Source organism: Haliotis rufescens, unplaced genomic scaffold, assembly GCF_023055435.1.
Source record: "Haliotis rufescens isolate VD_foot unplaced genomic scaffold, xgHalRufe1.0.p SCAF_7, whole genome shotgun sequence".
Classification (NCBI taxonomy): Eukaryota; Metazoa; Mollusca; class Gastropoda; order Lepetellida; family Haliotidae; genus Haliotis; species Haliotis rufescens.
The window spans coordinates 21426571-21447759 of NW_025964361.1; the positions used below are offsets into that span (position 1 = coordinate 21426571).

Sequence of the window (21189 nt, forward strand, 5' to 3'; positions counted from 1 at the left end):
TCTGAAGAAATTCACAGAAACGGTAACTGCGCATCTTGGCAGCATATTATTAAACAATTTTGTCGGGTACATGAAGCAACAACACATTGGTCAATATTACATGCTTATATACAAGGTTGTCCCGGGGGTATGGGCTCAGGGTATGCGGCCGCACAGAGAGTACACCAAACCGTATTTCCCTAAGAATAAGGCTACAACCAGTCTTATTTACCATGTTTCATATTTACCACAATATGAATACAAAAGTACATTATGATGCGAAGCGTTTGTTTTTTTGTCGCTACGTTCTGTGTATCACCTACACCTAAAGTCAATACCAATAATATATACATTATGCGACGCCATTTCGCTGCAGGAACTTTGTATTGCCGAGTTTTATTGAAACTTCTATGTGTTCTAAGTAACTGCAAGTAGTAACAAGTAGTAGACCCGTGAAGATCTGGGGTAGAATAGGTCTTCAGAACCCATACTCCAACGGGATTGGGTTGTCAGGCTCGCTGACTTGGTTCATGCATGTCATCGTATCATAATTTCATGGATCGATGCTCATGATTTCAATCCCTGAATTGTCTGGTTCAGACTCCAATATTTACAGACCGCCGTCATATAGCTTGGATATTGCTGAGTGCGGCGTTAAACAACAAACAAACAAAATAAGTAAAGAAACACATGCAAACTATCGTCCTTTCATTTCAATTGTTTAATCTTCGAGTAGACATTGGTATTCCCTTCATACTTAATAATGTCTGGACTCAAATGGCAAAAGTGCTACAGTTTATTGGTTAATGTAGGAATGGCACTAAGCTCACTCTCCCACACACTGTGTGTTTACTTTCGGCTCATATACCAGGATACATCCGTGTTTTATTGACGTCACAAGATTCATACCCAGACCCAACCAACAGTGGCTACATCCATGACACCTCTCCACCTCTTCAAAATCCGCTCCTTGACTCTTCCATACCCACCCCTTACTTCTTCCATACCCGTCCCTTACCTCTTCAATACCCGCCCCTTACTCCTTCCATACCCGCCACCTACCTCTTCCATACCCGCCACCTACCCCTTCCATACCCGCCACCTACCTCTTCAATACCCGCCACTTACCTCTTCAATTCCCGCCCCTTACCTCTTCCATACCCGCCACCTACCTCTTCAATACCCGCCACTTACCTCTTCCATACCCGCCACTTACCTCTTCAATACCCGCCCTTACCTCTTCCATACCCGCTACCTACCTCTTCCATACCCGCCTCTTACTCCTTCCATACCCGCCCCTTACTCCTTCCATACCCGCCACCTACCTCTTCCATACCCGCCCCCTACCTCTTCCATACCCGCCACTTACCCTTTCCTTACCCGCCACTTACCCTTTCCATACCAGCCCCTTACACCTTCAATACCCGCCACTTACCTCTTCAATACTCACCTCTTACTACTTCCATACCCGCCTCTTACTCCTTCCATACCCGCCACTTACTCCTTCCATACCCGCCACCTACCTCTTCCATACCCGCCCCTTACTCCTTCCATACCCGCCACCTACCTCTTCCATACCCGCCACTTACCTCTTCCATACCCGCCTCTTACTCCTTCCATACCCGCCACCTACCTCTTCAATACCCGCCACTTACCTCTTCCATACCCGCCACTTACCTCTTCAATACCCGCCCTTACCTCTTCCATACCCGCTACCTACCTCTTCCATACCCGCCTCTTACTCCTTCCATACCCGCCCCTTACTCCTTCCATACCCGCCACCTACCTCTTCCATACCCGCCACCTACCTCTTCCATACCCGCCCCCTACCTCTTCCATACCCGCCACTTACCCTTTCCTTACCCGCCACTTACCCTTTCCATACCAGCCCCTTACACCTTCAATACCCGCCACTTACCTCTTCAATACTCACCTCTTACTACTTCCATACCCGCCTCTTACTCCTTCCATACCCGCCCCTTACTCCTTCCATACCCGCCACCTACCTCTTCCATACCCGCCACTTACCTCTTCCATACCCGCCTCTTACTCCTTCCATACCCGCCACCTACCTCTTCCATACCCGCCCCTTACCCTTTCCATACCCGCCACCTACCTCTTCCATACCAGCCACCTACCTCTTCCATACCCGCCACCTACCTCTTCCATACCCACCCCTTACTCCTTCCATACCCGCCACCTACCTCTTCCATACCCGCCTCTGACCCTTTCCATACCCGCCACTTACCTCTTCCATACCCGCCTCTTACTCCTTCCATACCCGCCACTTACCCTTTCCATACCCGCCACTTATCTCTTCAATACCCACCCCTTACTCTTTCCATACCCGCCACCTACCTCTTCCATACCCGCCTCTTACTCCTTCCATACCCGCCACCTACCTCTTCCATACCCGCCACCTACCTCTTCAATACCCGTCACTTACCCCTTCCATACCCGCCACCTACCTCTTCCATAGCCGCCACTTACCCCTTCCATACCCGCCCCTTACCCCTTCCATACCCGCCCCTTACTCCTTCCATACCCGCCACCTACCTCTTCCATACCCGCCCCTTACTCCTTCCATACTCGCCACCTACCTCTTCCATACCCTCCTCTTACTCCTTCCATACCCGCCACCTACCTCTTCCATACCCGCACCTTACCCCTTCCATACCCGCCACTTACCCCTTCCATACCCGCCACTTACCCCTTCCATACCCGCCACCTTCCTCTTCCATACCCGCCATCTACCTCTTCCATACCCGCCACTTACCCCTTCCATACCCGCCACTTACCCCTTCCATACCCGCCACCTACCTCTTCCATACCCGCCACTTACCCTTTCCATACCCGCCACTTACCCCTTCCATACCCGCCACCTACCTCTTCCATACCCGCCTCTTACTCCTTCCATACCCGCCACTTACCCTTTCCATACCCGCCACTTACCTTTTCCATACCCGCCTCTTACTCCTTCCATACCCGCCACCTTCCTCTTCCATACCCGCCATCTACCTCTTCCATACCCGCCACCTACCTCTTCCATACCCCCCCTTACCTCTTCCATACCCGCCCCTTACACCATCCATACCCGCCACCTACCTCTTCCATACCCGCCCCTTACCTCTTCCATACCCGCCCCTTACACCATCCATACCCGCCACCTACCTCTTCCATACCCTCCTCTTACTCCTTCCATACACGCCCCTTACTCCTTCCATACCCGCCGCCTACCTCTTCCATACACGCCCCTTACTCCTTCCATACCTGCCACCTACCTCTTCCATACCCGCCACTTACCCTTTCCTTACCCGCAACTTACCCTTTCCATACCCGCCCCTTACACCTTCAATACCCGCCACCTACCTCTTCAATACCCACCACTTACCTCTTCAATACCCGCCCCTTACTCCTTCCATACCCGCCACCTACCTCTTCCATACCCGCCTCTTACTCCTTCCATACCCGCCACCTACCTCTTCCATACCCGCCACTTACCCTCTCCATACCTGCCACTTACCCTTTCCATACCCGCCACTTACCTCTTCCATACCCGCCCCTTACTCCTTCCATACCCGCCACTTACCTCTTCCATACCCGCCCCTTACCTCTTCCATACCCGCCACCTACCTCTTCCATACCAGCCACCTACCTCTTCCATACCCGCCACCTACCTCTTCCATACCCGCCACCTACCTCTTCCATACCCGCCCCTTACCTCTTCCATACCCGCCACTTACCCCTTCCATACCAGCCACCTACCTCTTCCATACCCGCCCCTTACCTCTTCCATACCCGCCACTTACCTCTTCCATACCAGCCACCTACCTCTTCCATACCCACCACCTACCTCTTCCATACCAGCCACCTACCTCTTCCATACCCGCCACTTACCTCTTCCATACCCGCCACTTACCCCTTCCATACCTGCCCCTTACCTCTTCCATACCCGCCACTTACCTCTTCCATACCCGCCACTTACCCCTCCCATACCCGCCCCTTACCACTTCCATACCCGCCACCTACCTCTTCCATACCCGCCCCTTACTCCTTCCATACCCGCCACCTACCTCTTCCATACCCGCCCCTTACCTCTTCCATACCCGCCACTGACCTTTTCCATACCTGCCCCTTACCTCTTCCATACCCGCCACTTACCTCTTCCATACCCGCCCCTTACCTCTTCCATAGCCGCCCCTTACCTCTTCCATACCTGCCCCTTACCTCTTCCATACCCGCCCTTTACCTCTTACATACCCGCCACTTACTTCTTCCATACCCGCCCCTTACCCCTTCCATACCTGCCCTTTACCTCTTACATACCCGCCACTGACCTCTTCCATACCCGCCACCTACCTCTTCCATACCCGCCACTTACCCCTTCCATACCCGCCACTTACCTCTTCCATACTTGCCCCTTACCTCTTCCAGACCCGCCCCTTACCTCTTCCATACCCGCCCCTTACCTCTTCCATACCCGCCACTTACCCCTTCCATACCAGCCACCTACCTCTTCCATACCCGCCCCTTACCTCTTCCATACCCGCCACTTACCTCTTCCATACCAGCCACCTACCTCTTCCATACCCGCCACCTACCTCTTCCATACCAGCCACCTACCTCTTCCATACCCGCCCCTTACCTCTTCCATACCCGCCACTTACCCCTTCCATACCTGCCCCTTACCTCTTCCATACCCGCCACTTACCTCTTCCATACCCGCCACTTACCCCTCCCATACCCGCCCCTTACCACTTCCATACCCGCCACCTACCTCTTCCATACCCGCCCCTTACTCCTTCCATACCCGCCACCTACCTCTTCCATACCCGCCCCTTACCTCTTCCATACCCGCCACTGACCTTTTCCATACCTGCCCCTTACCTCTTCCATACCCGCCCCTTACCTCTTCCATACCCGCCCCTTACCTCTTCCATAGCCGCCCCTTACCTCTTCCATACCTGCCCCTTACCTCTTCCATACCCGCCCTTTACCTCTTACATACCCGCCACTTACTTCTTCCATACCCGCCCCTTACCCCTTCCATACCTGCCCTTTACCTCTTACATACCCGCCACTGACCTCTTCCATACCCGCCACCTACCTCTTCCATACCCGCCACTTACCCCTTCCATACCCGCCACTTACCTCTTCCATACTTGCCCCTTACCTCTTCCAGACCCGCCCCTTACCTCTTCCATACCCGCCACTTAATTCCTGTATATTACAAAAACCATGACGTGGATATAGAGAGTTTATCGCATCTCAACCAATCAATGTATATTAACTTCAGGAGTGGCATATTGATTCTGACCAATATATCGCTCTTAAACCATACACAAACAGTATCGTAATTTATTTGCTCTTTTGACAGGGTCGGGGTAATGATCCGACTGCAGTGAAACAGCCACGTCTATATAGGGACGGGTGTGTTTCATATATAAGCTTTAGGTCCTTGCCCTTAGTAAACACTACAGTTAACTACTGCTGTTGGGCCGTGGCTGTTAATGTGTGTTACCTGTTTCCGTGGTTATTATACTGAGCTTGTGATTTGTGTCGAGTTATCGGACTATCATCGACACCCAAATCTTATCTGTATGACGCATATCTATGAAACACGCACGCCAGCACTATCAGGGCCAATATTGAAAGCAATCAGCTGTATTTACTCAAGTTAAGCATACAGAAAATAGATTTAGGAAGGTCATGCTTCCTTTACTTGTTGCACACTTCGCACTTAACGCAAACATGAACCGTTGGGTCTATTTGGGTAACATGCCTTTACGGTAGGATTGCGAAACAGATGTGTTTCAACGCAGTCAGTTGCGATGCAGGCGTGATTCAGATGCATTAATTGTGTGATAGTCTACGCAAATTATTTTTCTGAATATTCTTTTAACAAGTCACTTTGTCGAGAGAAATGACCGGATGTAGCTCTGCTAAGGTAACTGTATAAGCCGTCCAGTCCTTGTTTTATCCCCTAAATCCCGGCAGGGAAACAGTGAGAACCATCTTTTAACGTATTTTGGTATCGAACGACTGACCTCCCTTTTCCTTTGAAGACGCTCTATCCACTAGACCAAGGAGACGAGATCCGACTATAATATGAAACAAAACTACAGTATCGCTGACATGCATAGGGAGTTAAGGCGGCCAAGAACTTCATTCTAAAGTTGACATCTCAAAACGCGAGCCACTTAATGATTGGACCATAAACTATAATGTTCGTTGAAGACAGTATCGTGTAAATGTTTATGGTAAAGGACTCAAGCTAAAACTCAAACTATTACCTCTCAATAGTAGACAGCACAACACGAACGGCCAAACAAACTTAAAATCCCAATTTGCTCAAGTCGTTGCTTTATTCCCATCTCTCTCCTAAAGTTATAATGACAGCAATACATCACACCACAAGCACCAGATTCCAATTTCGTTTATTAATCTTTATGCTAGACGAAGGCGAACAAAGTATAGAACCTTGTCGTAGTCCTATCATGAATTGATTCTCTGTATTTGCGTGAGCAATGCGCCGTAGATATCAAGCCGTTATTGTGCTTATCATATTGTCAGTGACGCAGATTCAATAGGTGGCAATTCACAGACATATTCGACGTTCTGTATATACGTTATTGGCAGGCTCAAGGGTGACCATGTGACACGTCTGTCTCTTGCTTGCAACCGTCTCCTAGAGAAAGGAATGTCGTTGTGTTAACTGCTGCCTTAAGCCTACCATAGCATTAGTGTCACGGGGTCTATGAAATATTGTCTTTTTCTCACCCGTATAAAGTCAGAGGTCCCCAAAGCTCTTGTGAGGTATATTTACAAATATGAGACATTTCATCATTTATGTTTTATTTTGTTGGTTTTTATGGTTGTTAATCTATATATGTTTGTCTTTGGCAGTGCTCACCAAGTCTTTGCAAACGTTTATTGAATGACTATAGATTAAGATGACAATGTGGTATATGCGATTAATGTTGTTCATTATCTTTGTGGAGTAGAGCAAGTATGGATCTAACGACACTTGGAGGAGATTGCCACGGAGATAGGAGCTACGAGAAGAGAATACGACGGTTACCTGGAGCATGGGTGTGAAAGGAAAATACTTACGCTCTACTGACAACTGTGATTGGTGCTTCTGGTTACCTAACGCTTTTGATGAGCGTAAGGCATGTTTACAATGCGACTCTATGGAGTGTGTCATTGTGGGCGCTACTTGGAGTAATGTACACAAGCAAATAGACATGGAAGAAACGAACATGTTGTCACGGTTGGCAGATATGTATAGATTGAAGCACAGTCAACAGCAAGGCCTAGTGCGGATCAAAAACGTTTGACGATGGCTTTGAGATTGGTCTAAAGTGGATACATATATACATTATTACATTATGATTTCATCGGATCTTTCTCAAGGGTCATTGCAGTGGAGATTGGATCTAATAGCTAATGTGTCATTGTTTCTTACTTCACACTACAAATAGAGTAAGTATATTCAATTATGAACAAAATACATTTCTTGCCATTTCTCAAAACTATGTTATGAAATGTCTCGTGAACAACCTTAATCCTACGGATAGTATTGCCGCTTAAACGTATTCCTTATTACACTTGGATCTTATTGACAATGTCTACCAACAAACCTACAGAGAAACCAATATGGAGAAGAAGGGCACCAGCTATTCCGGTGAGGGAAAATCGGAGGTCCAAATACCTCAAACTGGCTGGTATGCATGGAGATCACCTTCCGAAACTGCGGAAACAGGATAGACCCGAGATTTCCGATGAAGCTCGACACTTTGACACCATGAGCGATACAGTGATGATGAAACACGTGAATATCATGTACAAAGAGCACCAGCATGTGATGCAGAAGTTGGTCAAAGGCCAGGACGTGGTGTATAAGATGATGTGCCGCGTCCAGCAGGAGAAGAGGAAGATACAGAGAGCTGAGTGTGCGAGGAGACAGGAGGAGATAAGGGAGAAGATGAAGTCGGAGAGGGTGAGGACTCTGATGAAGAGAGCTGTTGCAAAATTTAGAGAAAATGTTCAAAGGAAGAAAAAGGAAAGAGCTCTGGCTGAAAAACGGAAGCAAGAAGAGAAAAAGGCAAAACGTGATCGAAAGCTAGCGAGGAAAGGCTCTGTTGCTGAGAGTGGTGGCAATGTGGCACCAGTTGCAACTAAATCAGATCCACGTGGACATGTGAAGGTGCAGGAGAAGGAGCAGGAAACGGCGCAGGAGACAGTGCAGGAAACGGTGCGGGATACGGAGCAGGAGTCAATGAAGACACAGAACATTCGAGAGAATCCTTCTGCGGAAAGGAGGGGTAGTCTGACTCGTGAGGAGGAGCCTTCAAAATATCAAAATGTCAATGATACCATTATTGATGATGATTTGGATCAAGTAATGGGTCCAGTTAGAAAATCGCGAGTTTTGGAAGTGAGCAAAACACCATCGGCGCCAGTAACAAGGACAAAGGGTGATGAAGACGACGAGGACAACCTTCGTGAGCCTCTAGTGACAACCACATACCCAGATCGTCAAGACAACGAAACAGGTGGAACAGAAGATAAAACAGAAGAGAATGACTCACACTCACCTAAAGGTGCTGCTGCTGATTGTGATGAAATGGAAGAAAGTGACAGAATAGACAATTATCTTTCAACAGAGACAGACAACTCTGACAGAAGGCCTTCATTGTTTGGCGAGGAAAATCATGACCCAGACCTTGGATGGTTTACATATGGTAATCCCCATGTTCCTCTCCCTTCTAATTATATTAATATAAGTGATGACGTTTTACAGGAAATCGTGCCTGATTATCTGGGATCAGATACAGATAAAGCAAGTCTGCCACCACTAAGGATAAGAAGAGCTCCATTAGCCCCACCACCGTCATCCTATCTCAAAGAACAACTACGATTGTCTGAAAGTAAAGAACATGCTACCACTGATTCAGGGGTGGTATCCTTCCAAGGAGATTCAACGGATTGGAACCTTAATTTACGCGAAATGGTTGCAACCATGTCAAGGGAAAGTAACATATCTTCTATTAAATCAATTGACTCTTGTTCCAGTCCTCGTGAGGCTGCAAGTACAGAACGTGGGCCTTCAAAGCAAAGTGATCGTTCAAACATCTCCAGGGCAACCTCCAGTGATAAGAAAGCTCATCCTTCAACAAAGTTTGATGTGGACGCTGATGAACCAGTGCCTGATAGTTTCAGTTTTGAAGTACCATTGGGTATCATCCCAGATACAAGGGCCCTTCTGCCAGTGAAACAAAGAAGGAAGAAACCACATGCGAATGCTGATAAGAATCTATCAGCAAATATGATGTGGGTTTTAAAACAAGAGGAGAAATCACGTCGTCAGTGGCAGAAACGAATGACAGAGGATGATAAAGTGATACAGTATTACAAAACTGCAGATGGGCGTTACATTGCCACTGTGATGGACAGAAGAAAAGAATTCCTTGCCCCGAGCTTTAAGGAGTATCATCGACAGCAAAAACTGCTAGTTGGCGAGAGGGTGAAGTCCGATGATCACAGAGAGAGGATGACGGATTTAATGGATTATATGGCATTACATTACGGTAAGATATTCTGCCATCTTCAATACTCACTGCTGAGATATAGAAATTAAGCTTGACACTTTCCATACATATCTTACATATGACGAATGTACTGGTTGGATTGTGTTTATGTTAAATGATTTACAGGTTCATTTAATATTTTCAAAACAACCTGAGTATACTATGCTTTGGTTGAGTCAACCTTGTCAGCACAGAGGTGCGTTGTGGTACAGGCTTTGATGTAGCTCTGTTGCCCATTATATCAAATGTTTATTGTTATGAAAATTTAGTTTTGTGAATAGCCACTTCCATACATAGTGATAACAAAACACAACCGATGTGGCATTGGGTACACAAATAACTAAATATATATATGGCCAGAACAACACCGAGCACACAACTGAGTTAGTATGGCCTCGCAGAGAGTGACACTGTCCTCAATAACCAGGGTGCATCAGGGTGCAGACACACCTCTATTCCTTGTTTGTTGTACCACATTACCGAATGACCACATGTCACTTCATTAGTGACGCCTTATGCCCAGGTTTTGTCATTCATACATTCAGAGTGATAATCCTCACGATAAATGCCTCTACGTCGTCGTTTATCGCCACATAAGAAAGGCTTCATGGCTGGCTTTGTATGTCGGAGTATGTTCGTGTGTCTCTATTGAGAGCTCGGGTATAACGCATCTGGCTTATCCCTGTTTCAGTTGTATCTGACATGTCTGCACTACAGTCTGGCATTACAGTCTCGCATACAGCATAGCCTCTCGTCAGGCCATATGACAATTACCGTATGGTTGATGTATATCGTGCTAAGCACAAGGGACACGTACACATCAAGACACGATCAACCTGGTTTGTGTTGAAAGAGACCTCAGGGTGCAATTGCGCTGTGGCGTCATCATGAGGGACGTTTGATGTCAACTTACTTCCGTACAAAATGTGTACGGACTACAAAAATATCTCGTTAGTTCGTTGTATGCAATTGTTTATTTCAAAACATTTTAGCATACATGTCTACTTTCAATTAATCAGACAGTATATCTAAAAACTGCAATTATTACATAAACAGTTATATGTCTGAAAATGAGTCCAAATGTTTGATGTCATGTTCCATGTAATAAATATGAATTGAAACCTGTGAATTATACTTTTTGCGCTCCTAAGATATTGAAATATAATGAGAAGTCAAAATGTGATTATATCATGGTTGGTCACACACACGCACGCACGCATACAAAAGAGACATGGTATTCATCTTCTACAAATTGAAGGTCACAGTCATTACATTCAGATTCTGTATGAGGCATATTTAACAATGACCTTTTACGAATGATGTTGACTCGACAATGTTGTGAACAGATATTTGAAATTTACATCATTTGTCTCTGAGTACAATTTCATATTGTTCGGGTTGCAGAAGAGATTTATATAAGCATAATGCACTTAATAAGTAGACGACTCCAAACTGTGGTACCATGTTTGGAAATAAATATCTCTTAAACGGCTTCAATTGCAGACAGAAACATGTTCTTATCACCAATATCTTGACATAACCACACATACGCAAAACCACTATGAAATAACAGTTGCCTCACAGACGATGCCCAAATGACATTACCATTCTCTTCTAATACTTTTAGCTTTACATAACTTTGGAAAGGGTATCGACTTGCATTCATTCGAAAAAGCATAATCCAGAATTTAATTGCCCTTATTTGCGTATTTATAAACATAGAATGACGTCCAATTTCACCCAGAATAGCTTTGTGTGCAGCAAATTTACCCACACCAAGAAAACGTTTAAAATAGCATGCTTGTATCTTTTCAGTTATGTCATGATATTTAAAACACCATATGTTCGTACCATACGTCAATATTGGAGCGATTTTACTGTCAAAATATTTTACAAGCAGTCGAGAAATCTATAAATCTGTTTTTGCTAAACAAATGAAAAACTGACCCCATTGTCTTGCGTGCTTGCATCGCAAGAGTTTCACATGCTTTAGATCATAATAACCGTGACAAGAACACAATTCCAAGATAGTTATAGTAAGTTATCGTTTTTATCTTCACATTATCAAGCGTCCATAATTCATACTGACATAATATCCCTCAATTTCTAAATACAATAACAAACGGTTTATCAAGATTTACACACACTCCCCATTTCGAACAATATGTATTTAAAACATCTAGCTGTCCCTGCAAGCCCCGAAATGTATACGAGAAAAGGACAATGCCATCGGCAAATAAGAGTAACATCAGGTGTTCAATATTTTGGGTTACAAAAATACCACGAACACAAGCAGCTAGCACAAGCTCAATAATAAAGAATATGAATAGGAAAGGGCTCAAAACGCAGCCTTGTCTTACCCCACCAGAGGTGTGAAAAGTTTTTCAGCAACCAACCTTTACAGATGCATCCATACTATTTAACATTTTGTACATTTTCCCATGTCATGTTTTTTTTTGTGAGAGTAAATATAGCGTTCTTTTCATGTCAACATACTCACATGCCTTTCTAAAATTAATGAATGCAACATAAAATGTGCCTTTTGGCGCACTAGATATTTTGTTCATAATGCCTGTAACTAAAGATATGATCAATGATAGAATATTGAGAACGGAAACCTGTTTGAGATTCGGAAATATCATCATTTACCTCTATCAAGATTCTAAGGCATTTTTTCTAGAATAGACATAAAAATCTTCCCTAAGATGTTCAGAAGAGAAACTGCTCCCAGTGTTTAAGGGGCACGGGGGACCAAGTCGCCCGAGCCGCGCAATTCGCTGTGCAGAGTTGGGTCCCTTAGGTGGAAACGAAACCTTCATGTATGATCCTAGGTTCGAGGTTTGTCCTGCATGGTTCCGGGCTGTCAGCACACGTCGACATATAGCTGAAATATTTTTAAAAGGGTGTTGAACCCCACTCACTCACTTACTCACTGAAATATTGTTCAAAGCGGCGTTAAACACACCGCACTCACTAAACACATATGTGCATAATTCCAAACTTATAAACAATTATCACACTATCAACGGTCAGATACAACTATGACATAATATGGAATATTTCCAGGTATGGCCAATCTTCCAGTGGCAGCACCAACCCCGTCTCCGGAACCCAAGAAACGACAACAACCCGTTGAACCTCTTCCGTCCTTCAGTTACGGGAGTGTGTTTGACGAGTACAGGCAGAGGGACCTGATGGTTGACGCGGAGCCAGGCTCATATGAAGCGATGAAAGGGGTTGCCTATTTGAGAATAAATGACGAGAAGTATAAACCAGTGAATTCTACGTCTCGGCGCCGAGAGAGAAAAGTAACGACGTGGAACCAGCAATACTGAGAACTGTTCCCCATTATTAAAGTAGCATAGTGTTGGATGAAGTGAATGCGCGCGTGCTTATGTGCATGTGTGTGTAAGTTTACCATATGACTGAAGGATTTATTATCTTATTTTATATACTTTTTAGGGGTTTTTAAGATGCTTCCTATGTTAGATTTGTCTGATTGTTTTTGTTTTATTTCATTTTTCCAAGAACAATAACAATACATTTAGAATATGTAAATGTTTTTTAATAGTACATGCATGTCTATTTATTTTTAAATGTTTGGAAACTACAAGCATATTGCATGGACATCACATGTAGGTGATTGAAATTTCTCTTGCACCGGTGATCGCCAGATGTTTCACTTGGAATATAAGGCGTTTTAATTTATTTTTTTGTTATCACGAGTGTGACATTATCTCGAACATGAGATCATTAAGTACATTTTTGTTTTCAGTTTTAGCTTATGCATTCTGCAGAAGTTCCTTAATTAATCATAAATGTGTTTCATTCAGATACATTGTGGACATCAATGCCTTTTCAACACAAGCAGCTTCTACAGTTAATGTATTAATGGGAAAAACATAACTTCATGTTCGTGCATTATTCAAAAGTTGTAACACCAATTTTACCTAGTTTTGCTGAAGAAGTTTTCCATGAACTCAAATGTATACTTACAGTGAAACACATTTCAAGTAATCTGTTAGCACAAAGGTAACAATTTGCTTCACAGATCATGAAACGCAAGAGGGGTTTGTTTTACCCTGTCATAGCTCCATATGTCTGAGAGCGACATCAAATAACCGAGGATCACCTTTGATGTGAACGGAGTATAAGGAGCGACAGTCTATTAATGAAATAAATGCCACATGTGTTACTGTTAACATAAAGCTGTAATACAGTCGCCTTTTTTTCGCATCCCCTTAAGTCAAACAGGAGAAACAAGACATGACGAAATTTATGATAAACAGGTTATATCTTCTGCAACACACTCCAGAGTTCGGTGGAAAATATCTGTTTTATCATTCACTATATTTCACGTGATGTTCAGTCACAATTGTGTAATGTATAGAGAACAGAACACCGTGATACACATCACGATGTCAATAAAATAAATTCATTGATACTATTGATTTAGCGTATGTATCACGTGTACCCGTGTTTGACATGCGTTGTTTATTGTGTCCATGAAACACATTTCGCTATACAAACCATAATAACCTGAAACATAAGAGGGTTGTATGGTTTTGTTCCACATTCATCTCTGTCGTTTAACACGATTTATATAGTGCGTTTGTCTTTGTTTGACATTAATATAAGCTGATATGCCTTGATGTAACTGAAATAAGTGTTCATTTCGACGTGAAACACAACACTCTCCCTAAATATTTACAAACCGCCCGGATACTCGATATACTATAGTCGCATATGCATTGGAACATGATACACGTACTAATTAACTTCTTCAAAATGTTCGTGATTAAAAAAAAAGAAGTACTCATGGAAATGAAAAAAAACTGTTTTGCTGGATTTAATAAACGACACAAAGCATTACGTAGATGTACATACGAAATAACAAAACAACTGGAAAAGTAATAGTCTGGATTTGCTAGTTTTATCTCAGTGCTCAATACAAAATGTACTTTACAGGAGGTAATTTGTAGGCACTTTCAACATTCAAAAATAAAACTAAGTCCAAATTGACATGGCAGAAACAGGCTATAGGCATTATGCAAATTAGCCTGGAAAAAAGTTATCAAAACAACAATAAAAATAACAGCTATGTTTATGTACATAATAATAATGACATGTAAATTGTTGTTTGAGAAGGGAATATGTTACTTTTACGTTCTGATATTTTGACGATGATTCACTATCCCACAATGCCACTCACAAATCACGAATCACTAACCACTGACAAATCACATGCACGTGGGTTTCAAGCACCTGTTTTCCCCTGTCGTCAAGGTGTCATAGGTCATGGACATTCACCTTGATCTACTAACACCTGGTTATGCTCAGTTTCACAATAGTCTGTTTTGTTCATATTTTTACACACTTTTACGTGTAAAAAGACATAAAAACCTTTGATACGCTGTATTTGTGCTAAGGCCCAATAAGTACTAATTGAGTTGTTTGAATATTTATATATTTTGTATATTTACTGCATTTATTTAAAATCTGAGATCGAAAAAACAGTTGTTTTTTCATTTCCGTGAGTACTTTTTTAGTGAGACCTGCTTCACAAAATGATTTACCAGCTATTTTACGTACGCTTCTTCTGAATTTGTCGACGACAGTGTTCAGTCGTTCAGTGGCAATGGTACGAGCTTTTTCTGAAGGACGCATTAGCAGCTTGACAGTTAATCGCAGGGGGAAGGCGAGACAAAAGCGACCGCAAACATGAACTTGGTCTTTTCGTCATGTCTTGTATTACTGTAAGGAAAAAAGGAAGTGCCTACAATTTACAGCTGGTGTGGCCTTGTTTGAAGCATTTCAGGTACCAGTTTTCTTTACCTTAATATTTTAAGATAAATTGCAACAATAAAAGATAATAGAAATCGGCGGGCCTTATGTTGCAATGTCACTCACTGATTGGCCACCGACCAACGTCTCAAAACATGCGAATATGTAGGCGATCACTCTACAACCCACGACTCGTACATGCCGTTGTTAGCATGTGGCCGAGAGACAGTATTAGCTTCAGATTTGACAATTCTGTCGCACAATGACCAACATTTCTGTCCTTACTTATGAATGTTTAAACTGTCTTAACTTAGATACTTTCCTTAAAGTAAATCACTCACTCATTCACTCACTCATCATTTATCGTGCTCACTCACTCATCAATCCACTATATTGCTCACTCACCCACCTACCCACTCTTAGGCAATGCTCGTCATGAATTTTAAATAGTGACTGATACGACAGTAGGTCTGTCGTCACAATAATTAGGTACTTAGGTTACATGGATTGTCACTATTAAGTTTATCCCCTACCTTTTCGTTACCCTGAAGATCTGGGTTAGAATAGGTGAATATGCTTGTCGTAAGAGGCGACTAACGGGATCGGGTGGTCAGGCTCGCTTACTTGGTTTATGCATGTCATCGTATCCCAAATGCGTAGATCAATCATCATGATATCAATCACTGGGTTGTCTTGTCCAGACTCGATTATTTACAGACCGCCGTCATATAGCTGAAATATTGCTGAGTGCGGCGTTAAACAAAAGCAAACAAACAAACCTTTTCGTAAACAGGTTTTACTGTGTCCTGCAAAGATATACATTTTTAACATGTTTTGATTCCAAAACATGAATGTTCAGCACAACATTTTAAGTACAATTCTAAGCAGGATTTATTTATAACCCTTTATGACATGAATATACTTTGGCCCCGAAGTGCGTGGGGATTTTGGATAGTGTTAGTACCAGTATGTTGTAAAAGCCTGTTCCTCGTCAAGAGCTTAGATCACATGTTTCGATAAAATGTGGAAAACCTTCAGTTGTTTCAGTGGGATTTAAAATACAAAATTACAAAACTCAATGAACACGTTTATAGCTTAACTTGCTGAGCATGTAGTTAATACGTAAACACATATTTACAGTGCATATTCACATTCATCGAACCGCGTTTGTGTCGACAAGGTCAAGCATTAAAGGGAGGCAACTTGTACAGTCTTGGACAAATATGAACACTCCTATTCATTTGAGAAATGGTCACACAAACAGAACACGTGTATTAATGATGAATTAATATAGTGTTCAAACAATCAAGTACAATGATTATTTCTAAACTAAATATATCGTGTTAAATACAGTGGGAACCAGTCGTGTCCGATAGTGTGGGAGATGATAAATACATAGTGTTAATTCTCATGCATAGAGTAAACAGGTATTTGTAAATCATAACAGGTAATGTAATTCACGCCAGTGTGTTGCTATGTCAATTACCCTATTTAAATGTAAATAATAGTTAGCCTAAAGGAACGTACAGCCTACATGCATGCATACGAGTGTCGACAATAAGAATACGGCGCGTACACACGTTATACAGAATGCATTCAACTTGTTATTTCACAACAAATATGGACCATCGGAAGGAACAACTGTTTCAGGATCAGGACCGTGTTCCGCTTCTTCCTCCTCTTCTTCCACGTTCTCTTCACCCACTTCCTCTTGTGTCTCTTTCTGTTGTTTCAGTTCTTCAAAGTTTAAATCCAGCAACGGCATTGTGAGACTCTTTACCTTTGTGTTACCTATAAATTTATAATTTTCAAGATCCGGCGTCCCGGCCATTGGAGGTGGATCATCTTTAGTCGTCTGTTCCACGTTTACCTGCATCTTGTGGGCATAATAGTCAAAGGATCTGTCAAGATAGGTGTTTTCATAAGCTTGCGTTGAATCACAGAACTCTTTCACTTTAGGGTCATGATCGACAGATCTTGCTTCGTCGAGAAATATTTCCTGCAGATTTGTCTTTTTTACCTCCTCAAACATAGAACCCCTTCTTGACTTCCTGGAGGATCTTCCTTCGCTGGTTGTTAGACTTTCACGTCGGGAACTTCCGGTAGATTCCGGAAAGGTACTGTAAACTGTTCGGGGTATGTTCTGAGCAAAACTTACTCTAGATTGTCGCCTTCCTGCGATTTTTGAAGCAAATTCCAGCTCAGGATTTTCACTTGTGTTATTTTTGTTTTGAATAGTTATGTTTGCCACAAATGTATTAATCTTTTCTTCCACTGTTTGACCTTTGACATCGGGTAAAATTAGAAACTCCTTTTCTACTTGCGTTCCTGCGGCAGTAGCCGGTCTAAGGGGAAGTAATGAAGGGGGAGTCCGCATCTTACCACTGTGGGGACGGGGGTTATCTCCCCCTACCGGAACACACCTTCCCGATGCCGATTGGCTTCTTATTTGTTGCGAAGACTGCTCCTTCATGACCTGCTGGATTAGTTCCTCGATGTCCCTGTCAGAGGTGGCTTTCTTGGACTGCTGGCGCGACCTTGGGATTCTTGTTTCATCCACAGAACAAGGTCGATACTCCAGCTTCTTCAAAAACTCGTAGTCACCCTCACTTTGACCACAGTTTGTGTTGAGTCCATGTAGATGTAATGCTCTTAGCTCCCGTACACGGTCTTTATCTCCCATCATCTGAGCATACCCGAGTTTGGATCTGTGCAGCTTCATTTGGAACCTTCTGAACATGACCTTCTGATCAATAGCGATTCTATGCACTAAGCCCTTCTCCGATCTATTCAGAATGTGCAGCCTCTTCTGAAGGAGCATGTGTTCCTTCCAATTCGCCGACTGGACATTTGGAGACCGCTCGGCATTTTCCGGCGCCCTATTAGAGGCATCTTGTGGAGGCGAGTTACCTTTTATCATGATTGCGTGTTTGTTTCAGCTTCTGTCTGAGCTCGAAGAACCGTCGTGAACCGTACCTTGACTTGAATGATATTCTACGCTGACGCCCACCTAAACGTGGAAAAGTAAGGAAAGATCCTTCTTGTCAAGTTTCATCTTGGTGTTTACGGCTATTCCTAAAAGGGTTCCTTGAAGTTTTAATATACGGTTGCATGCCGTGCCTGTGAACAAGAAGACATCTATGTGTAAATATGTAAATATGGCTACATCATTGTGACATTGTTCATTGTTACACCATCCCTCTTTTAGGGCCTGTCGCTGTCTCCTGTTAACAGGTCTTGGTTTTGTCAATGAAATTGCTATGATACGCCATTGATCAGACGAATGACAAAATATTATATTCTTATACAACAAAGTATCGGTCAATACGTTGTTTCGGGTCATACTATTTCTGTAATCAGTGTAACTATTGTTTGTGATGACCGTCACCTATTACTTCGTCATTTTGCCATTGGATTGAAATATGAAACTAGATCAGTATACAGAAAGCCCGTTTACCCGGCTAGATTCGTTCCCAATTAATTAAAACATTTCGACATTAACGAATCTTAGACATAGATTAATATCTTCACAGCTAGTGCCTGGGATGCAGGGTGTTCAGACAAATGAGTTTCGCTGTATTCTATTTTGTTTACATCAAATGAACATGTTACATGAAACATTTGGCTTATGTAATATTACATGTCGCAAATGATTATATAAATTGCCCTTTTGCAGATCTAATGCTGCTGATTGTCAAAACCCACTCGTTTTGAATCCGTGTGTCATGGCATCCGTGATACGTGATATAAGAACTGTCAGTGATAGCAACTATCAACATACCTTCAGTAACTAAGCCGATTTGATATTGATCATGATATCATGTTTCGACTGGATACAGTGTTTTATCAGCTCACATCGTGTGGAATTCACGTTAACTTAATAAAAATGACCTTTTCCCGAAAAAGTTCCAAAATTAATGAATAGCACGGGTATGAATCGATTGGGCTTAACAACATCGGTTCGCTTTGTCACAGCTTCTATGATAAAGTGATTTGCTAAGAAAATACTCAGTTGAATCTAAGAGAAAATGTCAGTTTTAGACAATATATTTTCTCTCACGATGTTTCTGATATTATTCGCCCCTTGATATCTGTATTATTGTTATGTCACCCGTGAAATACAAAGGAAAACCTTCATGCTTTGTCTTTATCAGGATGAAAATGTAAAACTTTGACATGGTTTCAAACTTAAGTGGGTGTCGGTTTGGAGGGAGTCGTCTTTCTTATCCTATTGATATTATCTTACAAAAACGTATAGGAAAGATAAGGTCTGATTCATTAAGGAGATTTACAGAAAACTTTACTCTGTGACTTTGTCAGGCATTGTCCGTCGAGCGATACTTAGTACACCGTTACCAACGGGGTGTTTCCCGTGATATCACGATAACCACCTTCATCAACCACAGATGTGTCATTTATTGTTGCCGATAGGGAAATTAACTCCTTACATTGGTATTACATTTATAACTACCGTATCTTTCTGCCTGAATGGCTTTACCTGTAATCTATACTCCAGTTCTCGAGGATAGACATTAAACTATCTACACTGTCCAATGACAATCAGTATGTAATAACACATGAGTAATCCAAGCAAGGTCTCTTGTGGACACTATTTTGATATATTTTACTATACAATAAAGATCTCTATCGAATAGGACATGAAATATTCATTCTCTATTTGGGGACCGATAACGGAACGAGGTAGTAAGGTTTGTCTGATGTTATAGGATTGCAATTTCACAAGTAATTCCGAGTATCAGCTGATCAGCATGCACAGAAGGTCACATTCTCGATTTAACATATTTATCATCTTTTCTCCCAGGGAAACAATGTTTTACAAAATGATAGGCATGTGGTCTGTACTCACCCGGTTAAAAATATTATTCACATTTTTTTTCAACCCCTGTCCGCTGAGCAAGGGCTATAACTTGTGATTACTATACCACAACACCATGGAGCGCCCCACAACTAAACAAACATATACTTGTATTAGACTAGTACTTCTTAAAAACATATCAGTTCATTGTGACTTTCAAAGTGGTGTTTGGAAAGAAAATGGCGTCTTTGTTGTGGAATCGTGTACATAATTAAGTTTCACAACGGAGTTCTCGGGTATTCTGCAACGGGTACCATACGGCGTAATGGCGTGTACATCTGTGTTAAACGTGACGTAAATAATGACAAAACGAGACGTGTGTTTGTGATGTATTTGCTCAAACCAATATTAACACGACGCTATTTACATAGTAATTTAAGGTGAGACACGTTGGCCGGTAGAAGCTCAAATAAATTAACACTGGTGTGTTTTTTATATGTTTTTCTAATACTGTAATTGTATTTGTGTAAAATACGTATGAAAGAACTCATATTAAACTGGTAAATGTCAAATGATTATGAATTAAATACGGTGACTTGTAATATAGATAGAGTATAAGTAATTGAACATGAATCTTGATGATGCGTGTAGAAATACCACATACCTGTTCTTTGAGCCAACAGAAGCTGACACTCAGATGTGACATGTTCCGACTGACCTAACAGCGTTGATACAACAAACCATAGTGCTATGAAACGAGAATGATAAATCATTCATTGAAATTAATATGCAATTAATATTTAACCCGTCTTAAGCTAAATAATGACAATGAATGGAATTTTTCAAAATTCAAACAATAAATTATGTATTTCGGTGTCGATCTTCAAACGTTACGTAGAAACATCGTTGTGTTAACATTTCTAGTTGTGAATTACTTGTTCTGCTGCGTTTGATACGTGATCATAAAGGGTTAATGTGATTCAGGAAACGATATGTCTGACATTTCCCCGTCCATTC

The 21189-nt window shown here is 42.5% G+C and overlaps 2 protein-coding genes across 3 annotated transcripts; one reads left to right on the forward strand and one right to left on the reverse strand.

Annotated features, from left to right (window-relative positions):
- Positions 1 to 5966: 5966 nt before the first annotated feature.
- On the forward strand, positions 5967 to 14327 carry LOC124139834. 2 transcript variants are annotated; one of them, XM_046507207.2, is made up of 3 exons: positions 5967 to 7464; positions 7629 to 9572; positions 12639 to 14327. In XM_046507207.2, exons 2-3 carry the CDS (start codon positions 7709 to 7711, stop codon positions 12905 to 12907), a joined length of 2133 nt encoding a protein of 710 aa, XP_046363163.2. In that variant the 5' UTR covers positions 5967 to 7464; positions 7629 to 7708; the 3' UTR covers positions 12908 to 14327. The 2 variants fall into 2 exon arrangements, with proteins under 2 accessions (XP_046363163.2, XP_046363162.2); XM_046507206.2 differs by having other exon boundaries at positions 5967 to 9572.
- A 1833-nt stretch (positions 14328 to 16160) lies between these two features.
- LOC124139854 lies at positions 16161 to 20902 on the reverse strand. Its single transcript, XM_046507235.2, has 2 exons — positions 20837 to 20902; positions 16161 to 18476 (listed from the first exon to the last, which is right to left on the reverse strand). The coding sequence occupies exon 2, from the start codon at positions 18274 to 18276 to the stop codon at positions 16966 to 16968; it is 1311 nt and encodes a 436-aa protein (XP_046363191.2). The 5' UTR covers positions 18277 to 18476; positions 20837 to 20902; the 3' UTR covers positions 16161 to 16965.
- Positions 20903 to 21189: the final 287 nt, after the last annotated feature.

Coding starts and splice junctions, on each gene's coding strand:
- LOC124139854 (XM_046507235.2), bottom strand. CDS start 18,276: ATGATAAAAGGTAACTCGCCTCCACAAGATGCCTCTAATAGGGCGCCG.
- LOC124139834 (XM_046507206.2), top strand. CDS start 7,607: ATGTCTACCAACAAACCTACAGAGAAACCAATATGGAGAAGAAGGGCA. Junction 9,573..12,638: donor TTATATGGCATTACATTACG/GTAAGATATTCT, acceptor GAATATTTCCAG/GTATGGCCAATCTTCCAGTG.